Source organism: Diadema antillarum, unplaced genomic scaffold (genome assembly GCF_040938485.1).
Source record: "Diadema antillarum isolate AM-2024a unplaced genomic scaffold, OU_Dant_1.0 seq00001384_RagTag, whole genome shotgun sequence".
NCBI classification, from domain to species: domain Eukaryota; kingdom Metazoa; phylum Echinodermata; class Echinoidea; order Diadematoida; family Diadematidae; genus Diadema; species Diadema antillarum.
Window position 1 is genome coordinate 43,586 of NW_027272140.1, and position 18,197 is coordinate 61,782.

General features: G+C 40.5%; 1 protein-coding gene across 1 annotated transcript in view; it reads right to left on the reverse strand.

The window, feature by feature from the left end:
* Positions 1 to 754: 754 nt before the first annotated feature.
* LOC139708887 (uncharacterized) overlaps positions 755 to 18,197 on the reverse strand; it is a 39,447-nt gene continuing 22,004 nt past the window's right edge. Inside the window, exons 4-6 of the mRNA XM_071620850.1 lie at positions 6,984 to 7,282; positions 6,154 to 6,424; positions 755 to 5,637 (exon numbers count right to left, since the gene is read on the reverse strand). Coding sequence (XP_071476951.1) covers positions 755 to 5,637; positions 6,154 to 6,424; positions 6,984 to 7,282 — 5,453 coding nt within the window. The remainder of the gene's footprint in view (positions 5,638 to 6,153; positions 6,425 to 6,983; positions 7,283 to 18,197) is intronic.

The window sequence follows — 18,197 nt, forward strand, 5'->3', positions numbered from 1 at the left end:
TAGTAGAGGATTAGATGCTGAATGATTTATCATGACATAAACTGACCAAATCAGTCTAAATTTAAACTTTATCAAACACTGAAAGACAAATTACATATTGCTTTATAGAGGAATTGATATTTAGATCATCTCTATACCATAATGTAAAAGAGAGGGACTAGTTCTCAATTTGGTTAACAACAATAAAGAACAACAATCTCAACATCATCAGAACTTAATTCAACATCGTGGAAGTAGTTTCACATCATGTGGCATACCACCTGGTGCAAATCTGTAATTGGACTGTGGAGTTTTTGTCTCTCTAGTATTGATAATGTAATGTCTTTCTATCACTATGGATGCAAGAATGTCACCTTACATGCAAACATGTATTAAGGTATTACCCAATAATGACATATTTCAGCTAAAGCACTGTCAAAACTTCAAAATATATCCATTTTTTATCACAGGCTAGAAGAGTATGGACTACGATAAAGAGTACACTAACAAACGTAAACGACACATACACACATGAATGCTCTTATGCACCCAAACCGGTTATGACCAAATTTTAAAGAAGGGGGGGGGGAAATTCTCCATTCCATACCTACCAATATCCATCCATGCTTAACCACTGAGGTTGTCAAATTCTATGCTTGAAATTCGAAATTCAGGGTGTTGTTGTTGTTTTTTTTTGTAGTAATTTCTACACAAAAGAGCAGCAACACCTCATACTCGTTTCACATGCAGAATTTACAAATTGTTGATGCTGTTATCAAAGTGTACAGGGAAGTAACATGTATGGTTCTACCTCTCTCACTAAGCTATGAACAATGCAGAATATATCACTCACCTCCTTCAGGGGTGACCTGTGATCCAACATCAGAACTTTGATCAGCAAGGAGGCATTCTCCAGCTCGGCTATGTCCTCAGGTTCTCCTTTGCTACATGGCTCAGCCACCACCTCAGTTTCCAACTTGGTGACGATGTCGGCACCACTCTGCGTTTCGAGTGTAGCACACACTGCCAGTCCTTCACCTTTCACATCCTCAGTTGCTGCTGACTTTCCCTTGCCCTTGCTGCGCATCTTCTTCAGCTTCCCCCCAATCTTCTTCTTGTACTTCCCCTTCTTGGACGGTGACTCGTCCAGCTCGTTGTCGATGCTGGCACCATTGACTTCCAGCTTTGGTACGGTGAGCTGCGCCTGGCCTGCTGGCAGCGATGCCTCGATCCTTTCGATCTCGTCGGGAGAGAGCATGTCCTCTGTCGCAGCCACATCCTCGGAGGAAGGGTGCCGTGCATCTGACTTATGAGAGGAGAACTTAAAATTCATCTTTGGAAGGTTGAGTTGAGGCATCCTTGATCTTTTCCCCTTGGGAGGTTTTGAGGTAGATGATTCAGGGGATTTGGGGACCTCACAAGTAATCTCGCCCTCGGGGATCTCAACCTGTGGAGGTGAGGAAGATACAGGATCACCACTGAGGATTACTTGACCAGTTGGTGGATCGTTAAATGGCTCTGCATCTGGTAAGGTTTCTGTTGGTGTTGCTGATGGCACTGCTGCTTCAGTGGTGGAATCCACTACAGGACAGACCATATCTTGGTGGGCTTCAGGTGCCTCTAACTTCAGGGTAATGTCTTCCATGTTAGATTTGACTGAAAAGTCTGGTCCGTTGATCTCCATCCCTGCCTCAAGGCTAACAGGAGATATGTTCTCACATGAAGCTGTTGTTGCCCTTTGCTCATCGACGTTCACTTTGACAAGAGGACTTTCAACACTTGTAGCTGCGATATCTGACAGTTTGCCATCTGTGGCAGACGCGGCCTTCCCATCAACATCCACACTTTGAGAAGGTAATTCGAGAGCGATGTCTGTGTTACTCTTATCAACTACATCCATATCAGTCTCCAATTTAGAATCAGGTGCATCGACCAATGCAGCACTTAAATTACTTTGTGTGGGCAGTACATCACTATCACCGCCTACTGTAACATCTGGCAGGCTGCCTTCTACTTTGATGTCACCAGAGACACCCTTCTTGTCGGGTGAAAAGCGTTTCAGACTGAACTTGGGCATATTAATGGATGGCATATGAAGACCTTTCCTCTTCTTCTTTTTCTGTGTCTGCTTTTGGTCACTTGGTTCCTCATTCTCCACCAATACACCACCATCTGTCCCAACTGTTACATCAATAGCTGTGCCTCCATCTACGGCACCAGAATGATCAGAAGATACAGATTTTGCCTCTACATTGGGCACTTCGGGCGATGCATCCATCCCTTCCTTGGCACGTTCATCAAGATTTATCTGAGGTACTTCTACATCGCCATCTCCAGGCCCACTAGCAGTCTCATAACATATCAAGACCGTGCCAACTGCTGGCAGTAATGAATCACTGTCATTCTCATCATTTGAATTTGGCAAGACAGCTGCTGCTTTGACATCTGGAGCAGATACGGAGGTCTCTTCTGGAAGACCAGGCTCCGCAGGAGCCGTGATATCAATCTCTGCAGCTGCTTTCGGTTCAGAAAGTTTATCTGGGCTTGTCAACTGTACGTCAGTCACATCTTTGTTGATGCTAGGCAATTTGACATCATCTTCTGACTTCATCACCATAGCAGAGACATTTTCATCAACAATGTCACCAGTAACTTCTTTCTCTGAGGAAACATTCTCTACACATTGCTCACTGGATACACTATGAGCAGTGACATTATCCACTGGAATATCACAGTCTACACCAATGCTGCCTCCAGTAGCTGCTCCAGAAACATCAACAACTGTATCTCCCGTTGTATCAACATCAAGCTTTGGTTTTGACTCTTCGGCAGAGACATTGTCAGCAGCACCTTTTTTCCCTTTTCCTCTGGACTTTCCTGGTGTCATTTTCACATTCAGTTTTGGAAGCTGAAATTTGGGCATCAACCCTTTCATCATGCTTTTCTTCTTTTTGGCTCCAGTGGTGACATCTGGTGTCTCACTGAGCTCCATCCCTGTGACTCCAACTTCACGTCCAGCTTCGGGTTCCTCATTGTCACAAGTAATTGCAGCACTTGTAGTGGCACATTCTACCTCAGAGGTTGATTTCTCTGGAGATATGATAGCCGTGTTGGAGGGCTCTTGTATTTCAGCAGTAATACTAGGTGGCTTTGGTGTCTCAGAAGCAATGTTAACTGCCGTTATTTCCAAGTCAGGCGTGTTCATTTCTGCTTTAGGAGTATGATCATCGATATTAGGGACAGGCAATGAAGCTTCACTGATATCTGGCTTGACTTCCACCTGGATTTCATGAACCGCAGGTTCAAGTGTAACTGTAGGTTCTTGAAGTTCTCCTATTTGGGCAACAAGACCATTTTCATCCACATTCATAGAAGGTCCAGTCATCTTTGCATCTGTACTTTCCCCTGCCATATCATCCACTGCTCCCTGTACCACGATGTCTGCCGCTTGCTCCTGAGAATCTGATACCTCTGGCATGACAACATCAAGATTGGTTTTAGGAATGTCCACTTCTGCTGTGACACCCATTGCCGGATCAGGACTCGCTTTCAGTTCTGTCATCTCGGGCTCTGGCACTTCTGCATTCCTGGATCTGGTGGGTGACAGCCAGGAGGAGAACCGTGAAAGAGAGAAGTGGGGCTTGGGTAGTTTGAATCTCTTCTTCTTCCCTTTGCTGGGTGAGACCTGGCCCTCTCCTCCTGCATTCTCCTGCTCAGCAGTCATCCTGGCCATGAACTCAGCATCAGCAGCATCAGATGCCCTCCTGGGTCTTATGTCATCCTCAGAGACGGCAACATCAGAAGATGAGGCAATTGCCACATCTGGCAAGCTGGTAGTCACTTTACCACTTGCACTCAGTGGTTTACCACCCTCGGCCTTGGACTTGTATCTTGGGTGCTTGTCCATTTTCATGCCACTCTTTTTTGGGCGGTGGAAACGCATTGTTGGGAGAGACAAACCTTTTTGCTTTGCCTTGATGCTTGCTTCTTGATCAACAACAGGAGTTTGGAATTCTTCAGCTGCCCCTGATATGTTGGGAGTTTCTGTGTTGATATCTACATCCTGCACATCGGGTACCAAGTCTTTATTTTCAACTTGGTCTACACAAACATCTGTGGATGGAACTTCAGGTTCTTCAGGTTCTGGTGCTGTAAATTCTAATTTTCCTGATATCTCTGCTTTGTCAGCGACATCTGTAGCTGGCACTTCAACAGCTGGGGTTGCCAAATCTGGCAGGTCTGCTACAGATGGTCCACAAATGTCTGTTGTGACTGACGCTCCTGCAATGGAGGTCTCTACCAGTGGTGACTCTGCTTTCTTTTCTTGTTCAGCTTCTATTTTCACATCTGGAACTACTAAACCATCTTCAGGCTCCACAGAAATATCTCCTCCACCAGCATTAACCTCAACATCAATCTTACCCTCACGGCCATTCCCTTCCGCTTCGGGGTCTTTCCTTTCTACCTCCAATTGAATATTCCTTGCACTTCCATCAAGTGCATTGACCTGATTGAGGATTGGTTCTACTCTACCAATGTGTCCATCATCTTTCTCCTCCGTACCCACTGTGTATACCTTTTTGGCACCACCAAATTTTGGCAGATGGAAGTTGAGAGATGGCATTTTGAAGCGGCCCTTCTTGGATTTGTTTTTAGCATCTTGCACAGGTTTCTGATCAGCTTCTTCCTCCTCTGAGAAGCCTTCATTCATCACTACAACAACCTCCTGGTTCTCTTGAACAGCACCAGCAACATCCACAGATATGGGTGGGCTATCAATCTTGTCACCCTGTGGAATATCATCATCAGCAGAACACTCCACCTTGTCTTTAACATCCACAGATTCCTGAATGATTTTGCTTGCATCAGCAGAAAGAGTAAGCTTTCCCAAACCCTCACCATCTTCAGGTACCTCCACTGATTCAGCTGCCGTATTCATGTCACCTTGGGGAATATCAGTGTCAATAGCAGGCACTTCCGCAATTTCGACACCTGCATTCACCTGAACTGTGTCCACTGATAGAGTAGTGTCAACTTGTGGGTCATTGGGAACCCTACAATGCTCCCCCTTATCTTTGATATCTGCTTTCACATCGATTGCTTGGCTTGTAACTGGAGTGTCAACTGTTCCATTTACTACAGGGCCAGCCACAGCCTCATCAGTTGTTGCATCTTCCTTGCCAGCCACAACTGGTACATGATTTTCAACTGGCACGTCATTTACAGCTGGTACATTTTCCTCGCATAGTCCATCAGCAGGGACAGAGACTGGAGGAGAAACATTGCTGTTGTCTGCCTCATTAAAGTTTAATTCTCCGGTCTGCTGAACAGAGGATATGTCAACCTCTGCCTCTACACCACTGCCGATCTCAGCAGCAAGAGCCACCTCTACAGTCAGATCCTTGGGATCAGCTCCAGAGGGCACACATGTTTGTTTGTCTTGTCCATCATTCCCATTTGCAGCAATGGAAGGCACTGCCTCTGCATCTTTCACCTTGCCAGACTCAGATTTCTTCTTGTCCTTTTTCCCACTCAGGTTCACTTTGGGTAGACTGAACTTAGGGAGATGAAGTTTGCCTCGGAATCGGGAGCTCTTTTCCTTCCCTGGGGTCACAGCTTCTGCTACACCTCCCTGAGTTTCTTGCCCACTTGCAGTGCCTGCTTGAAAAAAGAAATATATAGGAGGTAACAGTTATCAGTTAAATGCAAATTTCATGCACAATCTGGTGATTTCTGTTAGCGATTAGTGATTTGCATATTAGAACCTTTTCTTCGTTTGCTCTGAAGATGAAAAAACCGCAAAATATTTGTGTAGCTCTAAAACCTGCCAGGAGTCATATAGGGGGGGGGGGGGGCAGAATCCCATTTACACAACTCATCATTTAAAAAAATAATCTGATCTTGTGAAGCATTGTAGCAGTTTAGTAGAATGACAAAATTTGCTCATTGTTGTTACTTTCTTTTCATCATACTGGCTGTCTTAATTTCCCTTCTTTCATTCTATATGCTCTGGCAAGGCAGCTTTTGACTCTGCACACTTTTGCTGAGTATCAATATCTGCCCGAGTGACCTGAGTGATACAATGTGAAGAACTAAGCAAGACCTTCAATAATCACAGTTGTGTTTCCTCTACTGGCATAAGCAATGCATTAATGCAATTAGTGTCTGGCTCACCTGCTTCAGAATTGTTTGGCTCATCAGGAACATCGTTGGTCTGGCTTTCTACTGCCTGGGTCTCGGATCTCTCCTCCTCCGCTACCTCCATGAGTGTGGCCTCCGTGGGGACAGCCAGGGTAATCTGTGCAGAGGGCAGGGCGATGCCTGGTTCATCCACCTTCACTGGCACCTCAGCATGGAGATCCAGCCCCTCAAGCTCTGCCTTTTGTTCTGGTGGGCTGTCACCAGCTCCTGGAACAGGCTCAGCTAAGACGTTTACATCCATGGCCTGAGCAGGTAAGAGAATGGAGAGAATGAAAATATTGTCTTCGTAAAACACAAGTAAAGTCTGATATCTCTGTTTACAGAAGCAAATAACAACGAAAAGAACATCAGCTTCAATTGCTATTCATTGCCTAATTTTGTTTTGTTTTTGCTGTGTAGCTATGTGAACAGGTATATTTTTTTCTTTCTAGTTTTTCTTCCGTCCTCATAAAACCAAGCTTGATGCCTAACATTACAAGTGGATGACGAGTTTGGGATTCTTAACCCGTTGAGGACGGTCTGATTTTGTGACAAGATGCACTTCCCATTGACACTTGCCCAAGTATACTCGGGACTCGTCCTCGACGAGTTTTTGATGGAAATTTGCATATGTCTTTCCACGTATTCCTTAATATGCTACTCTTCATTTCCTTACATCATTTTACTTCCCCACACCAACAATTATGACACCAATTGATATAGCATGTATCTATCAAGCCTCTACACTTTCGTCAACGATGTTTGCAAAAGAGCAATTATGGTAATGATTACAGAATGATTCACAAGTCACAACATAGAAATACCTGCGAAGCTCTAAGGGTCTGTGCTTCCTCAATTGCCGTGATTGTCTCTGCTATCTGCTCCAGCAGCGCGTCTGTTGAGGCAAAGTCCTCCGGTTCATTCCCTCCGCCATCTGCTGCCTTGTCCGTCTCCTTCACAATGGCCTGGCACTCTTCCAGCAGTTTCTCCTCGGGTCGCACCCCGTCTCCGTCTCCGTCTCCACCCACTCCGGATCCCTCGGCAGGCTGGTGGCTGTCCTCCGACGGTAGCACAGCGACAGCAACGTCTAATTTTAGCTCTTCTCTGGGTGTTCCGGGAGAACCTAGAGGGATTCACAAAGAATTCAGAGGAATCACAAAAGTTCAACAGCTGACACATAAAATCAGAAATGTAATACAAGAATTTTTTCTTTTCTGATGTAGTTGTCATAAATTTGATCTTAACTTCTTGTTGGTGAATAACATGCACACTGCAGGCTGCGTAAAAGCTCTCTGGAGTCTACACAAAGCATTTCATTTCTAGAATCCAAACAGACACATAAAATGAGGATAATAATTTCTTTATTGTCTACATCCATACTACTCTCTAAACATAGCATAAAATGGATTAATATCTCTCCTGAAATATGATTTCTTTGGAACAGGTTGATTCTGGCATCAACAAGAATTCAATATCAAGACAGAAAGAAATATGGAGGTAACAAATTTATGAATTCATGGTAAGCAGCACAGAGCCAGCAAATCATCTACACAGAAAAAAAGACAAAAACAATTTGTAGCTCGTCTGAAGATCTGAAATGTCTGACTTTATGATTGAGAAACATGCCTAAGGTGAATGCCAAGGTAATATTCCTTTCGAGAAGGCGGAATGCTTTTGAGTTAAATGGACCCTGACAAGCTTGTAATCTGAGCACTCATGGAGTGATCTGTGCCAAGAATAGACAGGGATGGATTTTTCTGGGGCAAGACTGCTACATGCAAACAACGGTTCTCCACAAAGACATAACACATTTTGATTTACCTAAACACCATCTCGGCTCTTTTACAATCATCATGCAGTGCCTTTTTGTCATCCCTGCTGATTATGTTCAAAAGCATTAGATAGTCATTTACTTTCACATTTACAGTAAACCTAAACCTCCACATTCAAAATGTCATTTAAAGGGATTGTACAGTACTGGTTGAGGTAGGGATTCATGTTTTGAACATTCCTAAGTGAGATAATGAAAATCCTCTTATGAAATATGAAAGAGCATGTAATTTTAAGAAGGATTCAACGTTTATTTGATGAAAATTGGTTTTCAAATGGCTGAGATATCCAAAAAAGTGCTAATAATAAAAGGCGACATGCCCCAACTTTATTAGTATCTCTTTGTTTCACCTTGTTTTTGGATATCTCAGCCATTTCAAAACCGATTTTCATCGAATAAACTTTTGATACCCCTTAGAACTGCATGCTCTTTGACATCTCATAGAGTGGTTTCTGAATATCTCACAAAACGTTAAAAGCTAAATCTTCACCTCGACCAGAACTGTACACACCCTTTAACTATTCTTTTCTTGACTTTGTGACATCTGTCTCCCAATTGCAGCAAGTTGTCAATTTCTTTCATACTGTATACCTGATAATTGTTCATGTTGCAATTTGCTGTTTTTTGTTTGTTTGTGCTTTTGTTGTTGTTGTTGGTTTTTTTTTTTTTTTTTTGGGGGGGGGGGGGGGGTCTGCTTGTTTGTTTGTTTCTTAATTCATTACAAGGAGAAATAATTGACAAGCTTGCACTCAAGCATTAAGTCTTCCCTCTCGTGATAAACCTCCATTGGCAAAACCTTCATCAGAGCGAGTGCAATTTGAATTCCGGGGCAAATTAAAATCATTTGTAGAATACTTTGATATTATACACAGTCACACAAAACCACACGCCCACACACACAGTTCTGAACAATTTTTTTAAAAACTTTAATACACCTATCTTTGCCGAAGCAAAATAACAGAGTGTACAACTGATACCATCGAAAACAGACTTTGTTGATACACAATAAAGCTGAACATTCTTTCTTAAACCATGCTCTCTGATGCAGAGTTCAAGCTAATGCAAAATAACTAAACATATTTACATGTAAATGTTGCAAACTTCGAGGTGCTGATCAAGGGTAATTTTCTTCCTTTCTGTTTTCATAGCGTGGGAGGAGTGGAGATAGGGGCTGATACAGATCCTTTTCTTCTCCCTTTAGAAATGGTGACATAAAATCATGTTGGGTGGATCTCTGATAAAACAATTCAACAAAACACATTCCACTGTCTTGAGAATGTTTCATTTCTGAATCTGAGCATTGCAAATCGATACCCTTTCCCTCTATCCTGTGGTAGAACTTCAGTGTCCCCTTCTATTTGGTGAGTAAACATCTAGCAGTCATTTTGAGTGCAATGCCCTGCCAGTTATTGCCATCACTGCACACCGTAGGCAGGTAGTTTTGATTGGAGGAAAGGTGGCACACATCTTCCTCATCCATGTATGATGTATCACATCTGATGACCTTCTAATGTTCCTGTGTCGTTATAGCAACCACATGTGGTACATTATGTTGACTGTGTTCAGGCCTATCTATCGTTGCAATCAATCATAGGTCAAGTGAAATAACTGATGGATATATATAAAGCTGTATCAACAGGTACTCATCTTCCTTCATTATCTTTGAATTTCACATACTTTGAAGACTTTTTGCTTTATGTGTTCTGATCCACTGAAAAATTCCACGATCACAAAATATTTGCAATCACTAAACTTTTGATATTTTTGGTTATTGTGTTGTGTGGATTTGCTCCAAGTGCAAGGTTAGTATCATATTGTGTAGTGTACATGCCCTTGAATGCCACTGGCAGATTTAAAGGGTTCCTGCAATCCAAACTGTGTCTATTGTTCAGCTAAAGTGTTACAAGAGGACAATGACACAGCTGAAATATGAAAAAGATGATTTGGAGGATGTTTCCAGAGGTGGGACTTAACAGGGTGTAGCAAAAGATTAAGAAAAATGTTAAAAATCATATGATGCATATTTTCATGAACATCATTTTGTGATTTAGTCATGTACAGATCAGAAGGCATCAACAGAAGTCAGCATACAATGTACACTTGGACTGCCGGGATCTTTCAAGAAGGAAGAAAGCTATATGCTGGTGACTATTGATCAAATCATCATCTGCTTCAAAATGAACCATGCAAAAAAAAAAAAAAAAAGGGGGGGGGGGGGCAATTGGGATGAGTTTCAACCATTAGCCTAAGTGGACACAAGTTGAGTGCATTATCCTAAACCTCATATTCCACCTTGCACCAATCACGTAAGCCTGCCTCTCATTAATGACGCCACACACACCAATCTAAGGGGAATCTTAATGGGACATTTAATCAGCGTCATCCCTATACGTCCTGGCTCTCTGCCAAGTGGCCATAGTAAGTCTTTACCTACCGGAACATGGGGGGAAGCTGTATGAAGTCTATACAGATTTTAGAACCTGGCGGGGAATGGGTTAACCTGGCAGCAAATCTCAGAAAACACATTTCTGTGGTTTGGTGAATGCATCTTTGTTGTCTTCATGCTTTGCTTTTCAAATTCAGCGTTTCATGGGATTTGATGCAGATTCGATGAATGTAGCCAAATTCACTGAATCATTCTCCAATAAGATTAACTTAGAGATCATGCCAGGTTATTGATGACCAAAAAAACAAAAAAGGGCAAAAAACGAATAAAATGATAATTTCTGCAGTATCATTCTCTCAGGACTTGCAAGATTAAAGCTGGTCTTCATTAGCACAAGTCTGCGAAAGTGTCACGACAATTTGCTTATAGTCAGTGATCCGAGAAACTTGCATTCTCAGAGAGAAAGGAGCTACTTATGTGGAAAATAAGCAAAATTTGTGTAGATCTGAGAGATAATATTCATGTCATATGAACACACATGTATCCATTATACACCAAAAATTTACAGAAATGTAATCATAGTGACAATACCATAAAAATATTACATTTAGGGGAATGCACTCTACAAGCATTGCTTTTTTAGCATTCCTCCCTACTTCCAGCACTTTCATAAAATATTCTAAATGTTTTGCAAACTTATGTGTACTGTATTGTATACTTATGTTGGGAATGGAAAAAATGAATGAATGAATGAATGAAAATTCAAGCCAATATCTACAATATTCTATCAGGATGTGTGCTAAGTCTATCATGGGTGAAATTTGAATTTTGTAGGAAGCAGGTTTAACCCATTGAGGACGGTTTGATTTTGCTACAACATGCATTTCCCATAGACACCTGCTTAAGTATACTCGGGACTCATCCTCGATGGGTTAAGATGAAGGCGAAATGAACATCAAAGACTTGGCGAGCATTCAGCTGCCCATCCATATTCAAGGCAGACTATCTCCTTCATCTATGCAGCTGTCAATGGGATAATATGATATTGATATCCTGTTTCCTCCAGTTCAATATTGCCATGCAAAGCTGACACTTGCTGAATTTCTTGGGAGTGGTAAGGTTAAAATTGAACCCATATGATGCATTTCATATGTGTATGGATAATGGGTACATATACAAGCATGTATATTCACTTGTATATTTCAATTTTTTAAATATCATATTTATTTTCATATTTCTCAATAAAAAAATACATCATATATAGCAAAATTAAATAATATCTGATATCCAGCTTGGAGGCATAATATTACAAAATCAAATACATGATATCCAGCTAGGAGACATATAGAATACTGCAAACATATAGAACATAGTGGTCGATCTATGACAGTTGGAATCTGAGAATGAATGCTAAAGAAATATGATGAAAGATACAAAATGGGTATATAAGATACAAAAAAAAAGTGTTTTTACTCATTCTTCCCCCTCTAAATAGCAGTTATGGTTAATACAAAGTTATGGCCAAATTTCTGTGTGGAAAGAAAATGTTACTATTCACAGAAGATAACTCTAATGGAATGTTTTGGTAACAGAACAAGGTTATGATTGGAGCAGTCTTAATGGTATAAGTGATGCTTCTAAATTTTAGAGGCTTTGATACAGCAAAGCAAAAGTCTCATAAGAAAACATGCACTATCATTTTCTTCTAAATGCAGTTGTTCTCATGCATTACATTTGCATAGAAGATACCTTCAGATATTATCTTATGTGTCATAGCACTGGCAATTTTGTTTATTTTTGTTTTATCTTTGTTTTTGTTTTTTGTGTATTTTTTGTTTGCTGGCCAGATAAGGGATGCCATAAATACACCAGCACATACACACAAGTAAAGTACACATATAATGCTTGCTTTCAGCATCTGTTAGGATGAAGGCATAAACGCACTTAAATGTGTCAGGAAACATTGTGCCTCTGTGAATGTTAATTGTAATGGAGTACATTGATTTTCTGTGGTCCAGAGGCAGGACCTGTCCGAATGGAATTGATCTGGTGACCACTTCATGACCAGCATATGGACAGCCACGTGAAATGTTCATATCATATCCAATACAAAATTTCTTAATTTTTCCCTACTGTCCTTTAGAGAATATTTGCATACAGTTTAAAGCAACCTTACTCGCAGTATGCACACAACTGTCTTGGTGCAGTAATGGTAATTAGAAGGTCCTTCATCAAAATCACAGTATATTATTAAAAAAAACCACACATTTCCACATGCATAAATATTAGAAAATTGTCACACAAATGTCAATAATGGTGGCACACTAATGTTACTTTCTTTAAACAGTGACAAGGACATCCGATAAAAACCAAAAACCAAAACAAAACAAAACAAAAAATGACAAAACACATGATAGCCTGCAAGTCACTATCTACAGTGTACAATGTATGTATAATTTATCAATGATGAGAGAATTTGGCAGCTTCAACGCCACTCTGGGCCCTGGCCCAACTCAGAAAACACTCACAAGAATGCTGCTCCAAGTAACCAAAGTTACTGCAGAAGCAGTAAAAGGCAGCGATCAATAAGAAAAACACTATGTGAATCATTGCTGTGGAAACTGTCATTATTGTGTGCAATTGCTTGGACTCAGAATGACTGCCACCAGGCTCAATATGAAACGGCACTCTGTGGCTCTTGTTCTGCCCTAGATGGGACCTTGCGTGTAGAGAGTAAGTCCTGCAAAATCAATGTTCCTCTTCAGTCGATTTCCTCACATAATCACTATTGATTCAGTGCTGAATTAGGCATAGTAGGTTGGTCAGATACGGAACAGGAACTAACACACAGGCTACCTTAAGTTCAGTTCGGAGCATTGAAGGTATGGTGTTTGCCACATACGCAAACTGAGCACAGTTGTTGTGTAAAAAATTTCAAGTTTTGTTCTGACGTCTCTTACGGCACACATAATTGGCATAACAATGAAGAAATGGAAAGGGAGGTGTTACATTTTTTCTCTAAACAGAACCGTGATATGTGTACTTCAAATATTCACTTAAGAGGTAAGGTGTATCGTAAGAGAGAATATCATGCATGCACAAATAGACATTGACCACATTCAAATCCCACTCTATAGGCGTATATATTTTTCTCTCATCTTTTCACTTGCTTCCCTCCTATAGTTTTTGTAGTTTTCCCCTCATCTAAATACTCAAAGCCCATATATATTCTATTTTCCCAAGGCCATGATTGTCAAAATCAAGCTTATGTTCACGATGCCAGTCTTGACTCCTGTATATTTATTTTAGTTACAATGTACCATTTCCAAGAGAATAATGACATGATCACATGGAAACGTTATCAACATCACCTGTAAAGTATGACTATATTGGTTTATTATCCAATTAAATCACATTGTGTATCACATTCCGTGAGTGTATCAAATGTATGTCAGGTTTTTTACCGGTATGTATCATGGTATGTTTTATTTTGTTTAAGTTTGAAAAATGCAGACATAAAATAACAAGGAAAAGTAGAAATTACGCGGTGCGTAATATATGTCCCCGCCGGAAGTAGCATTTTGTAGCAAAATGTACAATACAGGTCAAAAATCAAGGTCAAAGGTCAAAGAAGTCAAAGGTCAAAATTCTGTGTAGAAAGTTTTGAAGCCCTCACCTGCTGCCATCACATAAAGCAAACGGAATCGAAATCGGGTTAGAAATGGCGAAGGAGTAGCATTTTGTAGCCATTGTACAATATAGGTCAAAAATCAAGGTCAAAGGTCAAAGAAGTCAAAGGTCAAAATTCTGTGTAACAGTTTTGAAGCCCTCACCTAGTGCCATCACATAAATCAAACGGAATCGAAATCGGGTTAGAAATGGCGAAGGAGTAGCATTTTGTAGCCATTGTACAATATAGGTCAAAAATCAAGGTCAAAGGTCAAAGAAGTCAAAGGTCAAAATTCTGTGTAACAGTTTTGAAGCCCTCACCTAGTGCCATCACATAAATCAAACGGAATCGAAATCGGGTTAGAAATGGCGAAGGAGTAGCATTTTGTAGCAAAATGTACAATATAGGTCAAAAATCAAGGTCAAAGGTCAAAGAAGTCAAGGGTCAAAATTCTGTGTAGAAGTTTTGAAGCCCTCACCTAGTGCCATCACATAAAGCAAACAGAATCGAAATCGGGTTAGAAATGGCGGAGTAGCATTTTGTAGCAAAATATACAATATAGGTCAAAGGTCAAGGTCAAAGGTCACAACTGAAATTCTGTGTAGAAGTTTCAAAGCTCCCACATAGTGCTATCATATAAAGCAAACAGAATCAAAATCGGCTCATAAATGACAGAGAAGTAGCAAATTGAACATTTTGATCACACACGGACGCACGGACGCACGGACACACGGACGGACACACGGACGGACACACGGACGGACACACACACGGACACACACACGGACACACACACGTACGGAGCCCGTTTCATAGTCCCCTGCTCGAACTCGTTCGGCGGGGACAATAAGCCAAACCATGTTCAAAGATCCAAACGCTGAAATTAAAACATGTCAAGCAATTGTGACATGAACAAGCTACACATGTGCATTTAATGCAACCCCATACATGTGGAAGCCCTTAGTCGCAGTTTCCTCCCTTTTCTGGTATCCCATCAATGCCAGTTTATTGTCCCCGCCGAACGAGTTCGAGCAGGGGACTATGAAACGGGCTCCGTACGTGTGTGTGTCCGTGTGTCCGTCCGTCCGTCCGTCCGTGTGTCCGTGTGTGCGTCCGTGTGTGATCAAAATCTTCAATTTGCTACTTCTCTGTCATTTATGAGCCAATTTTGATTCTGTTTGCTTTATATGATAGCACTACATGGGAGCTTTGAAACTTCTACACAGAATTTCAGTCGTGACCTTTGACCTTGACCTTTGACCTATATTGTACATTTTGCTACAAAATGCTACTCCTTCGCCATTTCTAACCCGATTTCGATTCCGTTTGCTTTATGTGATGGCACTAGGTGAGGGCTTCAAAACTTCTACACAGAATTTTGACCTTTGACTTCTTTGACCTTTGACCTTGATTTTTTGACCTATATTGTACATTTTGCTACAAAATGCTACTCCTTCGCCATTTCTAACCCGATTTCGATTCCGTTTGCTTTATGTGATGGCACTAGGTGAGGGCTTCAAAACTTCTACACAGAATTTTGACCTTTGACTTCTTTGACCTTTGACCTTGATTTTTGACCTATATTGTACATTTTGCTACGAAATGCTACTCCTTCGCCATTTCTAACCCGATTTCGATTCCGTTTGCTTTATATGATGGCACTAGTTGAGGGCTTCAAAAACTTCTCCACAGAATTTTGACCTTTGACTTCTTTGACCTTTGACCTTGATTTTTGACCTATATTGTGCATTTTGCTACAGAATGCTACTCCTTCGCCATTTCTAACCCGATTTCGATTCCGTTTGCTTTATGTGATAGCACTAGGTGAGGGCTTCAAAACTTCTACACAGAATTTTGACCTTTGTCTTCTTTGACCTTTGACCTTGATTTTTGACCTATATTGTACATTGGCTACAAAATGCTACTCCTTCACCATTTCTAACCCAATTTCGATTCCATTTGCTTTATGTGATGGCACTAGGTGAGGGCTTCAAAACTTCTACACAGAATTTTGACCTTTGACTTCTTTGACCTTTGACCTTGATTTTTTACCTATATTGCACATTTTGTTACAAAATGCTACTTCCGGCGGGGACATATGTTACGCACCGCGTAATTTCTACTTTTCCTTGTTCTGTATAACACAGTCTCCTAATAAATTACTTATGAATATTCTGCCTCACGCTCATATCCTCTGTATAGCAAGACACCAGCCTAAACCTAAAAACATACGGGCCTTCAGTAACATTTAAGAGTATTATTGTTGGCCATTTGCTGATGTCATTAACCACTGAAAGATACCTCAAGAGTCATATCCGGTGGTAACACTATGAACGACCCTACAGCTTGTCCGCAAAAATCGCCGGACCTAGTGAACGGGAGAAGGTCACTTCAAGATAAAAGACAAAATACATGTAGTTCCAGGTAGGGAGCACTACAGGCAATTTCCAATATGCTGAACTGGAACCCTTAAATTTAAGTGTTCACTCTCCAATTCTGATGATTCAGTGGGAAATGCATGAAATCAAAGACAACACTGCTGACAAATGTTATTTCTCCTATTAAACTTATTGCCAATATATTCCAGTATTCATTTAAGGCTATAACTCATGACCCCCTCCTTTTTTGCTCCGAGGGTTATATCTCTGATAAATTTTGACGATCAACTGTCACTTATCTAATTATTACTGAAGCAATGCACACTTCCCGCAGCCAAACTTGCACAAGAATGGGAAACTTTGCTGTATTGTAAATGGGTCTGATGACACGGAGCAGTTTCAGACTGAAGAAAGAACTAATTCAAAAACATGATTAGAAACACAGTAACTGTTGAATTACAACTTAAATCTGAAAGCAGCCATGAATCATGTTTTTCCTAAGGATATTACTCAAATCATTATTGGCCAATCTTGGTGTGGTTGCATTTTCCAATAAAGTCTACTTAATTCCAGGTATGTGCCTGCAGTGTGAATGGTCTCAGAAATATGGTTGAAGGGTGGAGTTTAGCTTGACCTTGTATTCATTACTACCACGGTGCATTTGTATACAACCATACATGTAAATTCTTAGATTGTTTCAAAAACTTCCATAGTGACTGTGGACAAAGTAAAAATGCAGGAATGACCTCTTTACACTACTCATTCCTGACCTAAAATTTACTCTTTACAGTTGCCAGTCATAAGCAAAATTTCACAAACTGTAGTAGTTTTGTGTAGCAGTGAAAACCTGGACTGTTACCAGATTTCTCTGTTTTCACTAAAACAATGTACCAAGCTTGATGGGACATTGATTAAACTGAACTGTTGTATGTACCAACCTAATTGAAAACTCTGACCTTGACCTCTAATCTAATTCTCCTGGTGATCAAATCACTTAATTGTCCTGTCATATTTGAGATTCTTAACAAGTTTGACACACATCTGTTTCAAACTTTGTCCCATACATTCAAAAGAGAAATGGACAAATATAAACAACCATTCAAGAACTTGGTGCATCAAGCAATCTTGGTGTGGCAACATGGAAAATGAATAATTTTTATGGACAATCATATTGCTATTCAAGTCACAATTTCATCAAAATCATGCAAACAGCTGCTTTTTCATACACTTTGACCACATAGTATTCTCTATCTTGGAGCAGAGTGCAGTGTTGCCTTTGTATAGCCAGTGGCAGCATATTCCAAACCCAACACATCGAATTTGCGATCAGTTCTATTTGCTGCACATTCTTTCTCTCACTGTACAAATTTCATCCAAGCAGTCAATGACAAATCTCTGGATGTTTGATCAAGAAACGATTCCCAAGAATCCAGAAGGATTTTCTGCCTAAAATAAAAAAAAATGATAGCATTAAAAACATTTGCTGCTGGAGGTTTCTAAAATACTTTTCATTTATGCATCTCATCTTATCACTGCTATGATTTTTAAACTAACTTACTAAAAGTAAAAACATGATCATTATGTAATATCATAGGTAATGAAGAATGGGCTTTTCATCTATCTCATATCAATTTGGATGTTGCAAACAAATCCATAAATTATTTGTGGAAAATACACCAACTGTTAAAACCTGGTATAAGACTGACTTTGAGTATATACCTGCATCTGATGAATGAAAGCCAGTCTTCAACCAATTATTGGCTGGATCAATGC